General features: G+C 42.8%; 1 protein-coding gene across 9 annotated transcripts in view; it reads right to left on the minus strand.

The window, feature by feature from the left end:
• The window catches only part of fbrsl1 (fibrosin-like 1), a 288,815-nt gene that overhangs the window by 144,801 nt on the left and 126,911 nt on the right, over positions 1-17,103 (minus strand). For all 9 annotated transcript variants that reach the window (XM_085293337.1, XM_085293336.1, XM_085293335.1 and 6 more), the window contains exons 3-4: positions 11,001-11,096; positions 6,445-6,480 (exon numbers count right to left, since the gene is read on the minus strand). In XM_085293337.1, coding sequence (XP_085149463.1) covers positions 6,445-6,480; positions 11,001-11,096 — 132 coding nt within the window. The remainder of the gene's footprint in view (positions 1-6,444; positions 6,481-11,000; positions 11,097-17,103) is intronic.

Here is a 17,103-nt window from a genome sequence, read left to right on the forward strand (position 1 = left end):
GGCACCGGTGTTGACCACAAGGGTGGAAGAGGTGTTCTTACCCATTCTCTCCTTTGGCTTTGCAAACAAAAATATGAATGCATATGATTCTACAGACATGAAAGGTTAAAATGAAAAACAAAATATGAATTAAACATCATCCGACGCCCGCTAAAGGCTATAAGAGGAGGTTTTAGTACCTTTAAAACGAGTCCACGACGTGTGGTAGGACATGTGAAAGCAGAAAGAGCTGGAAAAATGCAAAACAAGAAAAAAAACTGCTTTCTCAATATCTGTGACTGAAAATGGCAAAGCGTTGTTTCATTTTTCTGCCCTATTACAAGCCCATAGTGGAAATCCACCGAGGCTGTGAAAAAGGAACACTTTAGCTCTGCTGCAGAAATGGGCCTGCCTCTGGCTCTTCTTAATTTCAGGCTTTGTTTGTGCAGCATTTGGGAGCTCTTATGGGTTTGTGGGAGACCCGCAGGCCTTTTGTCTCATCAGTGGAGGTGGTTTCTGCTTGGCGCCTGCAGCGATCTGTTGGCGTACGCCTTTTGTTCTACCTCTCCATGCAAGATTTGGCCACAGGTCGCAGATTACAGGCAACACAGCCATCACAGGTACACTGCTGTTTGTTTGCCCTACAACAACAGTTAGTGCTCAGGAGAGTCAGGCACAGAATATGAGCCAAAGAACGGGCGGCGTTCTATGAAGAAGTAAGCGTGAAGAACAACCGAGCACAAAAAAAAAGAAGTGTCCTTTTTTCCATGATGGTTCGGCCCAAACTAAAACGCTTATCTCTGAATTTTCCGACGGACACTGGCAAAGCACTGCTGCAAAGCTTCTTTAAATGACATACTCTAATATTACACTTGTGGTGCTAAATTAATAGGCTGCAGCAAGATAAATCTCTATGATTTATGATGTTCCCTCCGGTGTATAATCAAGTTGAATGTGAGAGGGTAAGAGAGTAAGACAGAAGGAGATTGGGAGGGACAGAGACAGAGCTTTGGTTTGGATTGAGACACAATAAAAAGAGCTCTCCCCTGCACAGCTGAATGGACTGGTTTACTTAGCTTTGAATGAAAGTGTGAAACAGTCAGCCATAGAAATCAGTGGGTGCTGGGTTTAGCAGAAGGAGAGAGATTAAAATACCAAAAAGTTCAATGTGCAGTGTGCCATGAAATATGACATATGGAAGTGCCAAAAAAGAAATAGCAGACGCCCCCCCCCCAAATTGTCTATTTCTTTTGGAACCATGAATTCCACATAAGGATGGTTTATGGGAATATCACACCTCTATGGAAGTCTCATCCCACAATCCACAGGAGGCTTTCTCTCCCTCCTGCCTGCTTCTGGGGGGCTGCCATCATATTCATTCCCCATTCCCAGATAGATGTTTGTAATTGGAGCTCTAATTTATGATCGGGCCTTGGTGCAGGATAATGATATGGAGCATTGTAATTTGCTGATGCAAATTGTACGTTATAATGGGGAGCCATAAAAGCCCCAGCAACATCTCGGAGACTTGCCAAACACCCTGAGCGTTCATTACAGCCCTCATTAAAACATCCACGTCGGCAATGGGAGCTCTTACAAATGGAAGGAGCATGTAATTGCTGCTTGATTGTGGTATATGTAACATATGATAAAGTGGAATTACCACTCTTTTTTCTGCAGTGTTAGTGAAACTTAATGGGGAAAAAGGCTGCAGTAAACAAATCCTCAGAGCGTTGTTTGATTGTTACATTATAGGGCTATTTGTTTAAAGTGGGGCAGGTGAGTTAGGGGACAGTGCATCCAGGACAAACTAAGAAGGATGATAATCAAGCTTGGGCTTCGGGGGATAAAAGTAATGTTGTTACCCATGAGACTGTGGGTTTCATTTGGAATAACTCCAGCTCCAACTTACAGCTACAAGGCCAATAACATAGAGCTGGGAATACATTAACTGGATTTCATATAAGAAAAGATCAGTATTGTTCTTTTTTATTACGGGGCAGCAAAGTCATCAGCACTGCATTTGCTTTAAGAATCGTGGAACTGGGCCGCAAAAGGTTAGAATGAACCATTGAAGTCACCCCTGGTGAAAAAAATGTTTTGTTCTAATGCCAGTTTGGCCCAGTGGGGTAAAGAGTTTAGTCTAGCAGTTGATCTCAATTCAGTCTTAACGAATGGGGTATGAGGAACTTTGTGAAGCCGAATGTCCCAACTTTTAGGCAGCTTTGAGAGCAATTAAGAGTTCATACAAACAACTAAACTGTGCCGTCTTTTACATTTTTATATTTTTATAAACATTTTAAGCCCAGTCAACACTAATTCACTGTGTCGCTTTTTTATTTAAATGACCGCTTCCGTTTTTGTTTGGTGCCATTTTAAAGCGTCTCCTTTAAAAAAAACCTGAACTGCACTGCTGAAAATGAAGCTTCCCTCCTCGACTCTGAATGATAGCGGGCCTCTATCATCACGGCTCTGTGTGCTCAGCCACTGGAAAAGGATTTTCAACTGCACCATTCAGCCGGGGCCCAAGAAGCCTGCAGCCTTTATCAGACCGCTTGATTGATGTGTTGTGGGCCCTGCTGTGGTTAACAGCAATTTTTATCTGTTGCTAGCGGCAACAGCCCAGGTCCCTGGTGCGTAGAGAGCAGCAGGGCCCAGGATCTGAAGCCGGACCGCACACGGGGATAAACAAATAGATTTTTTAAGGCGGACAGCCCTCATAGAGCGACCACTGACAGGCAGCGCCCCACCCCAAGGCCAATAGAATGTCAGGGCCCCATCCCACTCCTGCTGGGCTCTTGGTTTCCTTCACTAATTTTCACCATGTGCAGAGCCAGTGGTATGGAGAGACCTGCACACCCCACTGGCGCGGTGAGAAAGAGAGTGAGGGAGGCAGAGTTATGTACAAAGAGACAGACAAGATGCTCCATCTACTGCAGGTGAAGACGCCAGAGTATATTAACAAGAAAATCTTGTTTCAAAAATTAAATTCAAGCTATAATTTACACCCAATTTCCTTTGAGTTGCTGTGTTTAGCATTAAATCCAGCAAATCTGTTTTACTCTGTTAAATAAAACATGGAGCTTTTAATGGCTCCTACTGTAATTAAGTGACATAATCCTTGTATTTGATAGAGATCTTGCGATAAGCTCTCGTCACTCAGACAAACAAGTGCATTTGTCACAACGTGGAGGTCGTGAATGCCAAATCAATTAAAACAAGATTGTTTAAGAATGCACACATGACTGGGACTGCTCTGTTTAGAGTGTACTCATTTAGCGTTAAATATGATTATGACAACCTGAGCACGGGGAAATGAAGAACGGGTGTGTCTGAGAGCTCCAAATACTCTTATTCGACGCAAACACTTCAGCTAAGGTTTGACTCTCTGACGTAGCGGAGATAAACCCTCCTAATACAGACTAGTTAGATTATACTGTCACAGACAAAACCTGCATGGATTTATCGTCAAAGAAAACATGAGCCGTGGCTTGGCCTTGGGTGGTTTCAAAAGGCGTGGGGTGGGTGACTGGCGCTTAATCACTTCATCTGGAAGAAAAGAGCGACGTGTTGTCTTCTTGGGCTTAGCTACAACATCTCCCCCTCCAGACAATATATGTAACCCAGGGGTAATGACAGGCTGGGCGGATCGTTGAAGTGAGATTTTTTTTGACATTTTCCTGTTTCTTGCAGCACGTATCTCTCAGGTGCAGATGTTGGACTCTTTATCGAGGAGCCCCTGAGAGGATGATAAATCGCCAGAGCCCAGACCCATCTCCACTGGAACAACAATCAGGTAGCAGCACCGGAAACAAGGAACAGATTTTGTCTCCCAAACATAGCCAGGGCTATAATGAAGCCTGCACTAAGCAGACAGAAGAGAGTTGGACTGATAAACAATTCCATATCCAGTCTTCCACAGCGAGCTAGATAGCAAGTCTCATTCCTGCTGCTACATATCAATGCTGGACTCAGTGCGCCGGAGATTAATCCTCACCCTGAAATGCGATGGGTGGGACAGAGGGTTGTGGGTTTTAGCAGGACAGGTGCAGCCTTTGCAAGACTGCCTGTCTTTCAAATGCATCAACTGGATAAACAAATTCTGTTCAGTTTAATAGTTAACTTTTAATAGTTTTATTACGAAGCTACTGTCTGTTTGTGTTGTGTAGTTTGTGCTGTGTGCATATAAAGAAGGTATGTTCCCGTTTCCCTTATCAAGGACAATTTGAACAACTAGAAATTGCATGAAAAATGCACGACTTAGAAAACCTGCTGTGTTTTGCTCCACTAGGTAAAGACATGTATTGGTATCATTTAGCCATGTGATATTATTCACTTCTTACTCTTCCATTTTTCTTTAAGTTTTATCTGAAAAATAGATTAAAAAAAATATCATACCAATGTGAAAACCTGTGTCTTAAGATTTCCGTTTACAAAAACACAGTTAGTACAATTAAACCAACAGCTAATGTGTTGTGTAAGCAACAACCAAAGCATTTAAAGAGAGCATTAAGGTATTTGGCATAAAACACTCCTTATGCATGAGTCTGGCACTAAAATGCAGGAACGTCCTCTACGTTCTTCTCTAAACCAATCAGTCAAGGCCACTCAATTCCATATGTCTTCCAGAAAGACCTATGGAAGCATAAACAAGCATCTCCGATAGAAGTAAAAGACAAACTGTCAGGAAAGATTCACTTTATTAAATCTTAGTGACTTGTGACAGATAACTGGACCGTGTACACCAGCTTGAGTTTTTATTGTGGAGGAGCAAAAAAGCAGATAGCGATGACCGCCAGAGGCCAACTATTAGATAGCTCTTCTGTGCTATCAGCGGCCAGTAGCGCAAAGTTGCCTCATTGACCCTCCCCTACTCATAACCAGGCCTCCGCCCACATACGTAGCCTCTTTTTTTCCAGCTATAACACTATATCAAGCCCCTGGTCTTTTCCTCGCCCTACTCCTCCTCCTCCCATATCCACTCAGTCTCTGCTGGCAGTTCCCTAAAGCCCCCTGACCTCGCACCCCATGTCTCTCCTTCCAAACCATCACGCTATAAAGCCCGAAGCACTCACAGATAAGCAAACCCCCGAAATCATGCAGGCCCAGCAGCAGAGCAGATTGAGAGTCAGAGCTCAGTACCCAGGAGGTGCCTGTAGGCTAGAAACGCTGCAGATAGCACCACTGGATAGCTGGAGTGGGGAGCCAGACAACATGAAACTTCCTGCCCTCGTTACTGGACTTTCCTTTGCTTGCACAATGCCCCTGCCTCCCACACAACCACCTCCACGCCAACTCCACCTCCATTTTTGCCCTCTCTCTCTCCCTCTGTCTCTCTGATCCCCTCCTTCTTCCTTTCAGATAAAGAGAGGGCCTCGTTCCCTGCCGACTCAAACTGACAGCTCGAGCCAAAGGGCTCCACAAGCTTTTTTGGAAGGTCTTGTTTGTTTTCATCCATCTGTGAGCATGCAGCCACTGGGGAAAAGGAATGTGACATGTTCTATTAAAACAAAATAAAAAAGAAGATCGCACAGAGATCAATGTCTTCTGAAGTTGAGCTTTGTTCAGTGCTTTAACTGTAGTCCTTTGAGGCAGATTAAGGCTGACAAACCATTTATAGTTGTTTTGTTTGCCGAGATGATTGCTTCCAAGCTACAATGAGAACTGCCATATGCCACTCATCAGCTAAAAGTAGCACACTTTAAACAACGTTCCTCTTATGAGTTTCCCTTTAAGGAAAGGACATAAAGGACGACCGCTTGTCTGTATTATCCAGAGACTACACACATCATTGAAACAATGGGAGGGGAAGAACACAAATTTACGGTTCGAGAATGCACTGGGGCAAGGCAACAGATGCTTTCAGGGGATAAAAATAGTCCTGTAGTGACAATTTGTGAGCTAGTTTATGTTCAAAAGGTTTGAGCTGATGTTTTCTTAGGTGGCACTAAATAATCCTCTTGGGCACCTTTACCTTGAACAGGCGACATGTTCCAAGATTAAAAAATAACTCTCTAACTACCTCTTATTAGCACGCAGTCACTTCCAAAAGTCCACGGGACAGTTTTCACTGTAACATGCATACATGCAGCCTTCCTGCAGTGAAAAATGGATTTATAGCACAAAAGCAAAAGTCTTTTTAAGCATTTTTTTCATATGTGTGAGCAGAAACATCCGTCACTGACAGTCACTGGAGGAAGATATAAAACTCTGACATCGAAATTGCAGCTCAGGCGAACACAGCGCTGATCAATGCCAATAAAACGAGGCCCTTTTTGCCAAGGTAGCATAGGACACCTTCCTGCAATTTAATCAGTCAGTCAGCCAGAATTAATGTTCCTAATATCATGATTTCTCCATTACTCTATTTAACATAATTAAAATGTCGAGCGCCGGGGCCATAAAGCGGGTCGTTGGAGATTGTAATTCTGCCGTAAAGCTATGAAGCATGAAAATGTCACTTACCGAGTAGCCACGGCCTGACAGCGAGTGAGTGGAACTCTGTAGGGAGAGAGAGGAGAACAGGGATGACCTTTAAGGAGTGTTTCGCTCGCTCACGCTGACATGATGAAGCAGCGTAGCTTTAATATCAGTATTCACATTAACCTTTTACCCGCCCTACCATGCACCCCACGCCTGCTCACTTTGCTACCATTCATTCTGTTCTGAACAACAGGGGTAGCTGGTCTAAAAACAAAAAGTCCCATACTACAAATACACCGTGGAAAACATGGTCCACATCTGTGTAAATACAACAGTGAGATACTGGGTGTACTGGTCTGTCCTCATAATGCGCTGCAGTGCTACATGTGAAAATTAAGTATCATTTATTTAGTTCCCATAGACGTCAACAGACGAATGAGAGGGACTCCATCACCTTCATCAGGAGACAAATTAAAAAACTATTTGATACAGGAATTATTTTATAGCTGAAGATTTTAAGTGTCTGTTTAGTGCTAAAAAAAAACTCCTTAGATTAGGAAGAGCACCACAACAATATGGTGCATAAAAATAAGAGCTAATTTCCAAAATCATAGTCTTTCATAGCCTAACATTTTCAGTGTTCCCACCATGTTCATCTCTATAAAAAATAAAGAAATCTCTGTATGCATGTGTGTTGTTTGAATTTCTCAACAACAGTCTATCAGGTCCGACACGAACTTGTTGGGAAGGTGTCATTGTGGGGTCCTGCGGGTTAGGGTGAGGCCGTTCTATGTCATCATCCTTGACCTTTATGCTGATGCACTCTTTTGTGTCCACACAATGACACCATTTCAGGTAACATAGTTTCTAAATAACAGCGCACTGTCAACGACATCAAACGACAACAGGCACTCACTAATAATAAAGGGATCCATGCATCAGTGCGTTCTCTACGTTTCTATCAACTTTTCTTCTAAGCAGCTTCAAATTTGGCGAGTGTTTGAATGAGGGACGGCCTCTTTTCAGGGCCTTCTCCCTGTTGCTAGACAACAGTGATTTGTAACCTCACGATGTCACGATGAGGTCACGAATTCCCGTCACTAGATTTGTCACCCATTTAAATAACGTGTCTTATATATGAAGCTCTATGAGCAAAAATTGATCTGTTGTCACAGATCAAAGTCATCCTGCACACTGGAACGTCATCCTTTGATGATGCTGACATTCTTGTGATGGTGGACAGTTACAAAAGAAAGAAAGTGTAAAAATTATACACAGTGCCCATCAATTTTATGAGGTCTTTTACTTGTCTGTGTTTTATCTGTCCCTTTTTTATTCAGGATAAATATCTCTTTATGCAGTAAGGGACGTGTTTCGGCCCATTTAACTCCCGTGCTTTCTAATGCAGTCCTCTAAATACTGAACAAGAGCAGTATGGAGGCAGAAAAGGCTTGGTTTTGTTCTGTTCTCTTGCTCTGTCTGTCAGCGCCCAGCACGAATACCAATCTCAAAATCCCTCCCTCCACTTCCACTTTTCACTGCTTTTATTCCTCTGTCTAGATTGGCAATTTCTCCCCCCTGGTCTCTGGAGGAGACTTTTCTGCTAGACCAATTTCATCCATAGGTCCACCTTCAATCCAAAACGACCTCCCCCACACCTTCACCGCCACTGCCTCCCTTGTTTTGCACCCTCGCAATGTCCCTCATCCATTCTCCCACACCTGCTCAAAGCATCAGCCCTTGTCAACGCCTGTGTGCCCCTCTGATTTGCAGGACGGCTCCTGTGGTGACGATTAGGGAGGAGTCCTGCTGCGAACCGGAAAGTAGGCTCTGTGGGAATCAAAAGGCTATTCCCACTCTGCCCAACCTTTCTGCTATCCTCACTACCGCAACCAGAGAGGAGGCCAGAGTATGGGGCGTAAGAGCCGAACGGAAGGCAAAAATATGTGGATAAAAAAGGCCAAAAGCGTGTTTCAAGGAAAATGCGGTCTGTTGTTTATATGTGTGCGTGTTGTGAGTGCGTTAAAATGTGTGTACGTTCATGTGTTTGTGTGCGTAAGTGCATATGTGCATAGGTGGAGTGAGGCCAAGGCCATTTGGAACTAGCCTTACTATGTCGAGTTCATTCAACTTGCAGCATTCTGAGTAGAAAGAGAGGCTTATTTAAATGATAATGAGGGACAATCCGTTGGATTTAGTGCTGGTGAAGGGAGAAAAAGAGGGGAGGGAAAGGGGGATCCATTAAAACGCCAGTGGTTCATAAGCCATAGGGTCGGCATACAGCTAAACACTCTCTCTTAAAAGCCATTATACATGGCTCTCAATGGATTTCTGCAGTGCTTAGGACTTCAAAAGGATTTAAGAACCCGCCCCCGAGAGAGAGAGTGTTGGGGGAGGGAGTAGGACAAGTATGTGTGTGGTGGCGATGGTGGTTGGTGGCGAAAGAGATGGGGCGGATGCTGGCGGCATTTAAGGGTTAACTAAACAGCCCCGGAGAAGAAAAATGTTACTAAATCCACCCCCTTATCCTCTCCCAATTTCCACGCCCCCTCCTCCACTCTTCCTGCAAAAAAAAAAAGAAAGAAAGAAAGAAAGAAAAACATGGCGTTAAAAGGGGAGGGTCCTGTCCATCTTCTCCTAACCCAGACTATTGGTTTTTTACCGTTGCATGAAGGCCAGGAGGCGGGCCAATCACTACTAGTTGGACAATAATAAGAGAAAGGATGTGAACACGTATGCCCTCTGTGGCTGGAAAATAAGGTGGGTGGGTGGGTTTGGGTGCATGTGGGTGGATATGTTGGTGAATACAGTTTGGTTTTCGAGACGCCGACAGCAGCACAACTGCCACCCCCTCCTCTGCAGGACACAGTTACAGTGGAACCCACCCCCTCTCCCACCTCACATTTCCCTAATCCCTGCGTGGCTTAGTGCAGGGGCCCTACTGCACTGCAGGCACAATTACCTAGTCAAAATAAACAGATAAAGACCCGACCATGGCAATGAACAAACAGCATCCCCTGCATTTTTTCCTTTTTTTTTTTTACCCCCTGCTCACAAATTGATGCATGACTGTTTTTACAGGCAGGCGGGTGCGTCCGCATGTCGCATTTGTCTCCGTTTCCTTTGGCGGTAAGACAAGAGAAATCCATTTTACTTGTTGCCAATGCGGCATCATTAGTTAAGAGCTCTTAAAGCTGGGGAACCACTTTGATGTGGTGGAGCGTATTTTATGAAAATTAGCAGAGCTCTCAGTGCGGTGGTGGAGATTTCATGGAGCTGAAAAAGTAAGAGATATAAGGGAGACAATGACACGCTGTGTGTCACGTCCAGGCCTTCACCGGGTGGAATACAGCCAGCGAAGAAACACGAAAAGATGGAAGGAGAAAAAGAAAGATAAAGACAGGCAGAGGAGGAGAGATGGATTGATATAGATGGCGTGGCTACAGCGATCAACGTCTGTGCACCATTTATTTGGCAGCAGATTAGAGAGACATGCCACATCTAACACCGTCGCCGATTACAGCGTGCAATTTTCAACCGTGTTCTCCCCCCACCCCTCGCCATTACAGCAAGCACCACCACTTCCACCGCCCCCCTTCGTTCATGCCCCCTCCTTCTTAGTGCTTGTCGCATATCCCTGTCAGAGCTGTCAACAAGCGTTGGGCTTTTATCTGACAAGCCCGCCTCTTCCTCCTGACTTTTTCATTAAAAGACAGCCTTTTACACAAATTCAAGAAAAACAGTGCGGAGGGGGGATGCATGAGAGAAACTGAGCAGCGAGGCTTAGAAAAAAGAAAATGAAGATAGGAAAAAATTAGGCTGTTTTTTTTTCACGAGACTGAATTTTCGGTTGGAAATATGAATAACTTAAAACAATGTATTTAATAAGTTCTTTTAAATCTTTTTCCTTCCCATCATTTCAACCCTGCTGGAAAAGGAAGCTGCACATTTTCCTTCTTCCTCTCTTTCTCTCGCTCCTCCTGCTTTAGTCAGCTAAATGAACAGTCTGATTGAATTTAGTTAGGTTTGGGAGGCCTGCTTGACAGGCATTAGTTAGGAAGCATATTTCTACATTCATTTCAAATGAGCTGCTTGGGATTTTGCATAAATTCTCATTACTTCCCCTGTATTTAAATTGCATTATTTCATCCCTTATGCTGAACCAATGTCTGGTTTCCATTTTGCTTTGCCACCTACTCATCTTCTAAATGGGCTGGCATATGGATGCGGGCGCAGGGATAATTGGAACCGTTCCTTTAACTCGTTCCGTTCTGGGGTTGGTGAGGTCGACCCACACCTGGCTGAACCTGGTTATGTTTAAATTTAACTGGTCACGCTTCACGTAATGGCAAGCAAACTAGGTGATATTGTGTGACCAGTCCTTTCTATGCGCTGTTAACCAACTACCCTCGGGAGCTTGGAAAGAAAAGCATCTGGACTTCTTTAAGTTTTGGTGCAGAAGCTTTTCTTTCCAAGCTGCTTAGCCTACGATGACCTGGATGACCGAGAAGCTTCACAGACACATTAACCAACTAGCATTCTTCCCAACACAAAGAGGCTATCTGAGATTAGAGTTTGGGTCTCGTCTGTGGACTCACCTCACTGAGCTGCTCTTTGGAGTTGCTCCTGTGTGGTCGACTGAGTTCAGTCTCGTCCTCGCCAACTTTGACTGGATGAAGAGCCAAAGGTTTGATCTGCAGAACACACAAGACATGATGCCATCGTCTAAAAATGTAGTCATAGAATCGACCATGCCACTACTTAAAGACACTGACTTATTGTATTTTTTTTCAGAAACAAATTTAAAAGCTGCAACAGCTTTTTGCTATAACAAGATGGCAAAGAGAAGAAGACTGAAATATTTACACAGACCAGAGAAAAACAACAATTTAAAACTATCTTGTTGAGAGCTAAGTGTACTTCATAACTGTGGTGGGCGCACATTTTAGTCTCACCTACTTTGTGTAATGCAACAAACTATAGAAACCTCTATTAATATTCATGCCATCTAAAATTGTACAGAAGGCTGGGTTGTTGATTGCTGATTGCCTTCTATCGCTGCATTTTCCAATTCAGTGTCAGCCCATGCAACAAGATCTAATAACACCAAACATTTAATCACGCTAGAAAGATTTTAGTTGTGCATTAGCCAACTTTATATCTGACTGACAGAAATGACACACAAACACAATAATTGCAAAGAAGACCAAAGTAAAAAACAAAAACAATACATTGCACACAATGGTACATGAGAAAAGAATAGCAGAACTCTGATCTACCTGCAAATATGTGAAATTTATTAACCCTTTAAGACCTACCATAGAACCAAGTCCGCCAGAGCTTATATTATATTTTTACATGCTGTGGAGCCATTTCTGGGAGCATTTCAAGTTGATATACATCAATACAACCATTATAGCCAAAATTTTAATAATATGCATTAAGTGCATAGTAATTACATAAATTGCAAAAAAGTGCAATAAACTACAAAAAATTTGAAAATCGTTTTTGTTTTCTTAACATATATTTCTAGTTAGAGAAATTTAAGAGAAACTGTAAATACAAAAAAGTTGCACAAAATAGTTTCCCACCACAGGAAATTTATTTTAAGTGTCTTCATAGTTTTATTTTTGAAATACACCAATTTTTATATACTGCAGGAAAAACGAAAATAAATATTAGAGTGCAAATTTGCAAAAAAAAAAAACAGCATATGCATCAAAATAAACTATTTCCAGCAGTGCAATTTGAGTACTAAGCATCGCAGAAACGACACAGAAAGTCATAAAGTCAAACATAACTTTTAAAAACACCAGTATAGGCCCATGAGGCCCTGATGGTAAAAAAAAAAACTACATTTCTGCAAAATGACGTCACTTCCAGTTTCGGGCAGGTCATGTCGGACATGCGAGAGTTCACGCTGATGGTCGTAGGAAGTGTTACAAACAGCTGATCGGATCGGCAAAGCGTGTTTCTGGAATATTATGTTTTTGTTGCTGCAAGTGCTTTTTATGCAGTTTTTGCAAAGCTATATGTGGAAGGAAACTGTGACCTAGGACAAGCTGATGACATAAGATGTAAGTACAACTCCTCCGGTTTCATATGCAAAAAAAATTATTGCGCTAGCTTACGTGGTTGCAGAGCTACCGGGATTTAAAAATAGTTACACAAAACGGAGCGTGCCCACTCTGACCGGCTTTAAAGGGTTAAAATACTTTTTCATTCACTTGGTTTCCTGTCAAACCGCAACCAGCAGTGGAAGTGGAAGTTTTTTTAATCATTTATAACAAGTCTGTTAAACTGTGTCTTATATTCCAGCTCATGTTATTTCCTCTAACTTAGTCGAATGTACTTTGAACCAGGTGACTATGTAAAGCACAGTCGAATAAAAATGGGTTCAACTGACCATGGAACACAGCCTTTCAAAGGAAATACAATGAGTGTGTGAGAGTCAGTTTATACTTTGGTTAAATGCAAAATCGAACTGGCTGCAACAAAAACACCTGGAACGCAAAACCTCAACCAACAGGTGCTGGTCGCACCAGCCAGCATGGGTAATGCAGCAGGGCAAATTAAGTAAACACAACTGTGCTGGGTTTACTTAATTTAAGGGATCAGTGCAAATGCAGTTGCTCCGTGTTGAGCTTGACTGATTTATTTAACTATAAGTCTAGTCAGCATAGTTCAGCTTGAGTGAAATAACATTTCCTTCTTGATCACATACTGTACATTAGATAATGTGAGGACACACCCGATCATACTTTGGGTAGGCAAAATTAACCAGGACAGAATAGCTCTGACCTGTAATATCCTTACCTTGGCTGAAAAATGAAAAAGCAAATAATATGCTGCTGGACTAAAATTCCAGTCCAGCCCAGTTCCTCAGTTAGCTCTAAAAGCTCCATAAGCTAACTTTAAAAGGCCAGAATGACCAAGCAAAAACTTAAAGGTAACGTGAACTATGAGTAGATAATACTGCAGACAATGTTGACATGTGTATAACATTTTAGAGAAAAAAAACTTACTATTTAGCACATACAGAATATCAAATAAAAGTTGATGTAATGTAAAATCATGGCGAAACCAAAACCTGACAGCCCTAATGCTAACATGGATGGTTTGCTTTATTGTAGGCCATCAAGTCCCACAGTTGGTGTGCAACCAAATTCCCAGCCAGATGGGAGGTTGGCGAGCTAAGCAAGGAAGACTGTGTGCTGCTGCAGGATCAGCCAATCACAATGTCCCGTGCTGCTTCCCCACCTTGGAGTACAGCAGCAATGGCCGCGGGGTGTAATCCATTTGACTAGCAGTTTGCGTGTAGCAGCTCCCCCGGTGGCAAGTATGGTGTCTGGCCCCGGTCTCCTGATCTCCACTGTAATTTAAGCAGATCACTGCTACAATTAACCTTTCCCGGTAAATATCAATTATGGCCCCCGGCTGGGCTAGAATTAAAAGGGTCATCAGCTAATCTGACAGGTCCTGTACGGTACCACCTGGCTGGGAGAGAGGGAGGGAGGCAGGGCGGCAGAGAGAGAGAATGTTTGTCTACCCTTGTGCCCACCAGCTCACAAGCCAAGTAGACACAATTCCCTTTTAATTACCCTGCTGCCGCCAGGGCAAGCATGCTGATTGGCCAAGGGGCATTAGCAGTGTGCTGAGGTCAATAGTGACAGGATAGGGGTAGGGTGGGGTGAGCATGGAGGAGCAGTGGGGGGGAGCTGCCGCCTAGCAATCAGGGTGTAGAAATGGAAGGAAGAGAGACCTGGCAGGTGGGCCTAATTAGGTTTGACTTCCACCTCTACCCGCCTCTCCCTCGGTCTCTCTCGCTCTCTCTCTCAACTAGCTGTCAGCCTAATCACTCCTTGAATCTCAAAATAGATGGTGGCCCTTTTGATTTCCTCCTCTCAAGGAGAGCACAAACAGAGCAATCCTCCTTGGCAGGGAGGCAAGCACGTCAGTAGAGACGGAGCGTCGAGGTACAGCCACAGTTGTGTTGCTGTCAAGTGCTGGCGCTGAATACTTTGTTTACTCAGCATCAGCGTTGCTGACACATTCCCAAAGTGCCCAAAGTGCTTCCGTCTCCTCAGGGACTTTGGGGTTACATTTCCCAGTCAGCAATCAATTTGGCTATTGATCAAAACACAGCTTCTAATTAGGCACCTAGGTTAATGATGTAGCGTGCAAAGACCGTTCCCCAACCTGCTGTTCAATTGCATGGGATAGCAATTGATCTAGGCAGGAATTCACCAACTCTGACAAGGGATTGGCAGCTTGGACTGCCTGTGATTAAGTGAGGGACTAATTTCCTGTCTGGGGAGGTGCTTAATTGGCCCTAAACTCCCAGCTATATAGCTTTCATGTTTTTTTCCCCCTTTTCTTTTGTTGTATACTCATTAATGTTAAAGGACGAGTTAGTAAGCTTGACAATGGGACTAATTGTCTTTGCTAAAATTCAACTGCTTGCAAGTGGTGACAAAGTCCAAGGTTATAACTATTCTCTATTCCTAAATGATGTCTTTAAAATCCACTCTGGGCAAAACAGAAAGAAAACACTGTTATCACTGCTTCGAAATGTCACATAGTTTTTGTGAAAATAAACTTTATTTAGGTTTGTTCCAGACAGTATTAGGGGAAGGCTAATCAGGCTGTAGCAGCAACTAAATGTTCTTATTGTGATGCTATGTGAAGTGTGTAGAAACTGTGAGCACAGTCATGTAATACAGACTAGCTGAAAAAGTAATTAATTATAGTTACTAGTTACTTCTTCAAAAAAGTAACTGAGTTAGTAACTGAGTTACAAGATTCTAAAAGTAATGAATTACTTGAAAAGTAACTATTGTGTTACTTAAAAAAATGTTTAACCCTCTGGGCTCCAGGGTATAACTGGCCATTTTTAACCACTTTTGATTTTCCCTCCACATTTAACCTTTAAAAAATATTTACTTTGCCTTGTTTGGTGTCATTCTTTTCAGCACAACCTCACGTTTCTGAATTTATGGTTATGTTTTCATTTTGACACACCGTATTAACACAACTGATCTAAAATCACAGAAAAAGCATAAAAACCGAGTAGAAAAAGATATATTTTTACTGCAACCATCACAAACATGTTTAATGAATCAAATTTCATAACTTTAAATGCAAATATAAATTGTCAATTTTAAAATCATATGCACAAGTTTTGCAAACAACAAAGTTATTTGCAGCTATTTACCTTTTACCCTTTTTTATAACCATTTCAAACTATTTATATAACAATCAGGTGTTCTGCATTCAATATGTACGTCTTTCTCTCTCTCCCTCTCTCGCCGTCACCCCTAAAACTTCCCCCTCTTCCCCCTTCATGTTGTCATATCATTGTTTGATTGGTCAACATGGTACATGTTTTGTTATTTTTTGCTCAGAGAGTGCTCGCTGCGCTGTCCTTAGACGTTAAACGAGACGAAGCTATTGAGGAAAAAACGCTGCGTATACATTGTTTATCATCTACATCATGGTTTTACGTGGCCTATCAACACAATTTAAAAAAATATTCTTCCTCAGTCAAACAGCAGCACTCATGCGATTGTTTTGCCTCCTTAGCTCCAGGTGTTGTGCTAGACAGTGATCGTGATCACCGTCCGCAGCTGCTTAAAGCTGTAGCGCCCAGATTACTTACAGCTACTTCCTGCAACTGATATAAGGTGCGGTAAGCTGAACACAGCTTCAACCGTCTGTTTGTTGAAAAATAGTAACGTGACCGCATTCTCTTGTTAGTAACGGTATTGTAACAATAGGAATAGTAATTAGTTAGATTACTCGTTAGTGAAATAAGTAATGCCGTTAGTAACGCCGTTACTTGTAATGCCGTTATAACCATCACTGGTCATTTGATGCAGGGCTGTATTAGCACAAAATCATATAGCGTTAATACCAAACGAGCAGCTCGTGAGTCTTGACTATAAATTCTACATTTGGCAGCTCTTAGTGAAAACTGCAGGGATAACTAATTATTCAAAAGTGTTTTTAAACTTGACTTTTTTCATCCATCCATTTTCTTCCACTTATCTAGGGCTGGGTGTAGGGGAAGCTAGCTAAGCAGAGATCCCAGACCCCCATCTCCCCAGCCACCTCCTCCACTTTATCCAGGAGTACACTGAAACGTTCCTAGACCAGCAGAGATATAGTCTCCTCCAGCGTGGCCTCCTTCCTGTAGGACATCCCTGCATCATCTCACCTAGAAGACCCAGGAGGCATCCTTGTCAGATGCCCAAACCATCCAAAAATTGCAAATGCAACCTGCCTCTCACTGTCACTCTTGTGATTGCATCTGAATGACGCCATTAAGACCATTAAATGACCAGCATCTGAATTCCAGACAACAGAGTTAATGAAACCAACAATGAGCAAACAACAATGCTACGTATCCCATATCTGAAAAGGATGCAGTAATGTGTGTGTGAGTGAGACTGGGGAGATGACTTAAGACTACAGAGAGAAGAGAAATAGGAGGAAAAAAACACAGCTTCACTTAGCTGGCCTGTGTTTTACATGAATAATGTACTGGAAATTAGCTCCATTAGTCTCGGTATTGAACATGTCTGCAGACCATCTCTGGAGGCTGCTGCTCTGTGCTCTTTAATTATCTTCAAAAGGCCCTCCAGCATCTTAATTTCCCCCCAAGTTGAGTAGGGCCGACGTGGGTCTCCTCATTTATACTAC

Source organism: Mchenga conophoros, linkage group LG12, assembly GCF_057382185.1.
Source record: "Mchenga conophoros isolate Kocher_MC1m ecotype Shallow Benthic linkage group LG12, M_conophoros_male_GT1.1, whole genome shotgun sequence".
Classification (NCBI taxonomy): Eukaryota; Metazoa; Chordata; class Actinopteri; order Cichliformes; family Cichlidae; genus Mchenga; species Mchenga conophoros.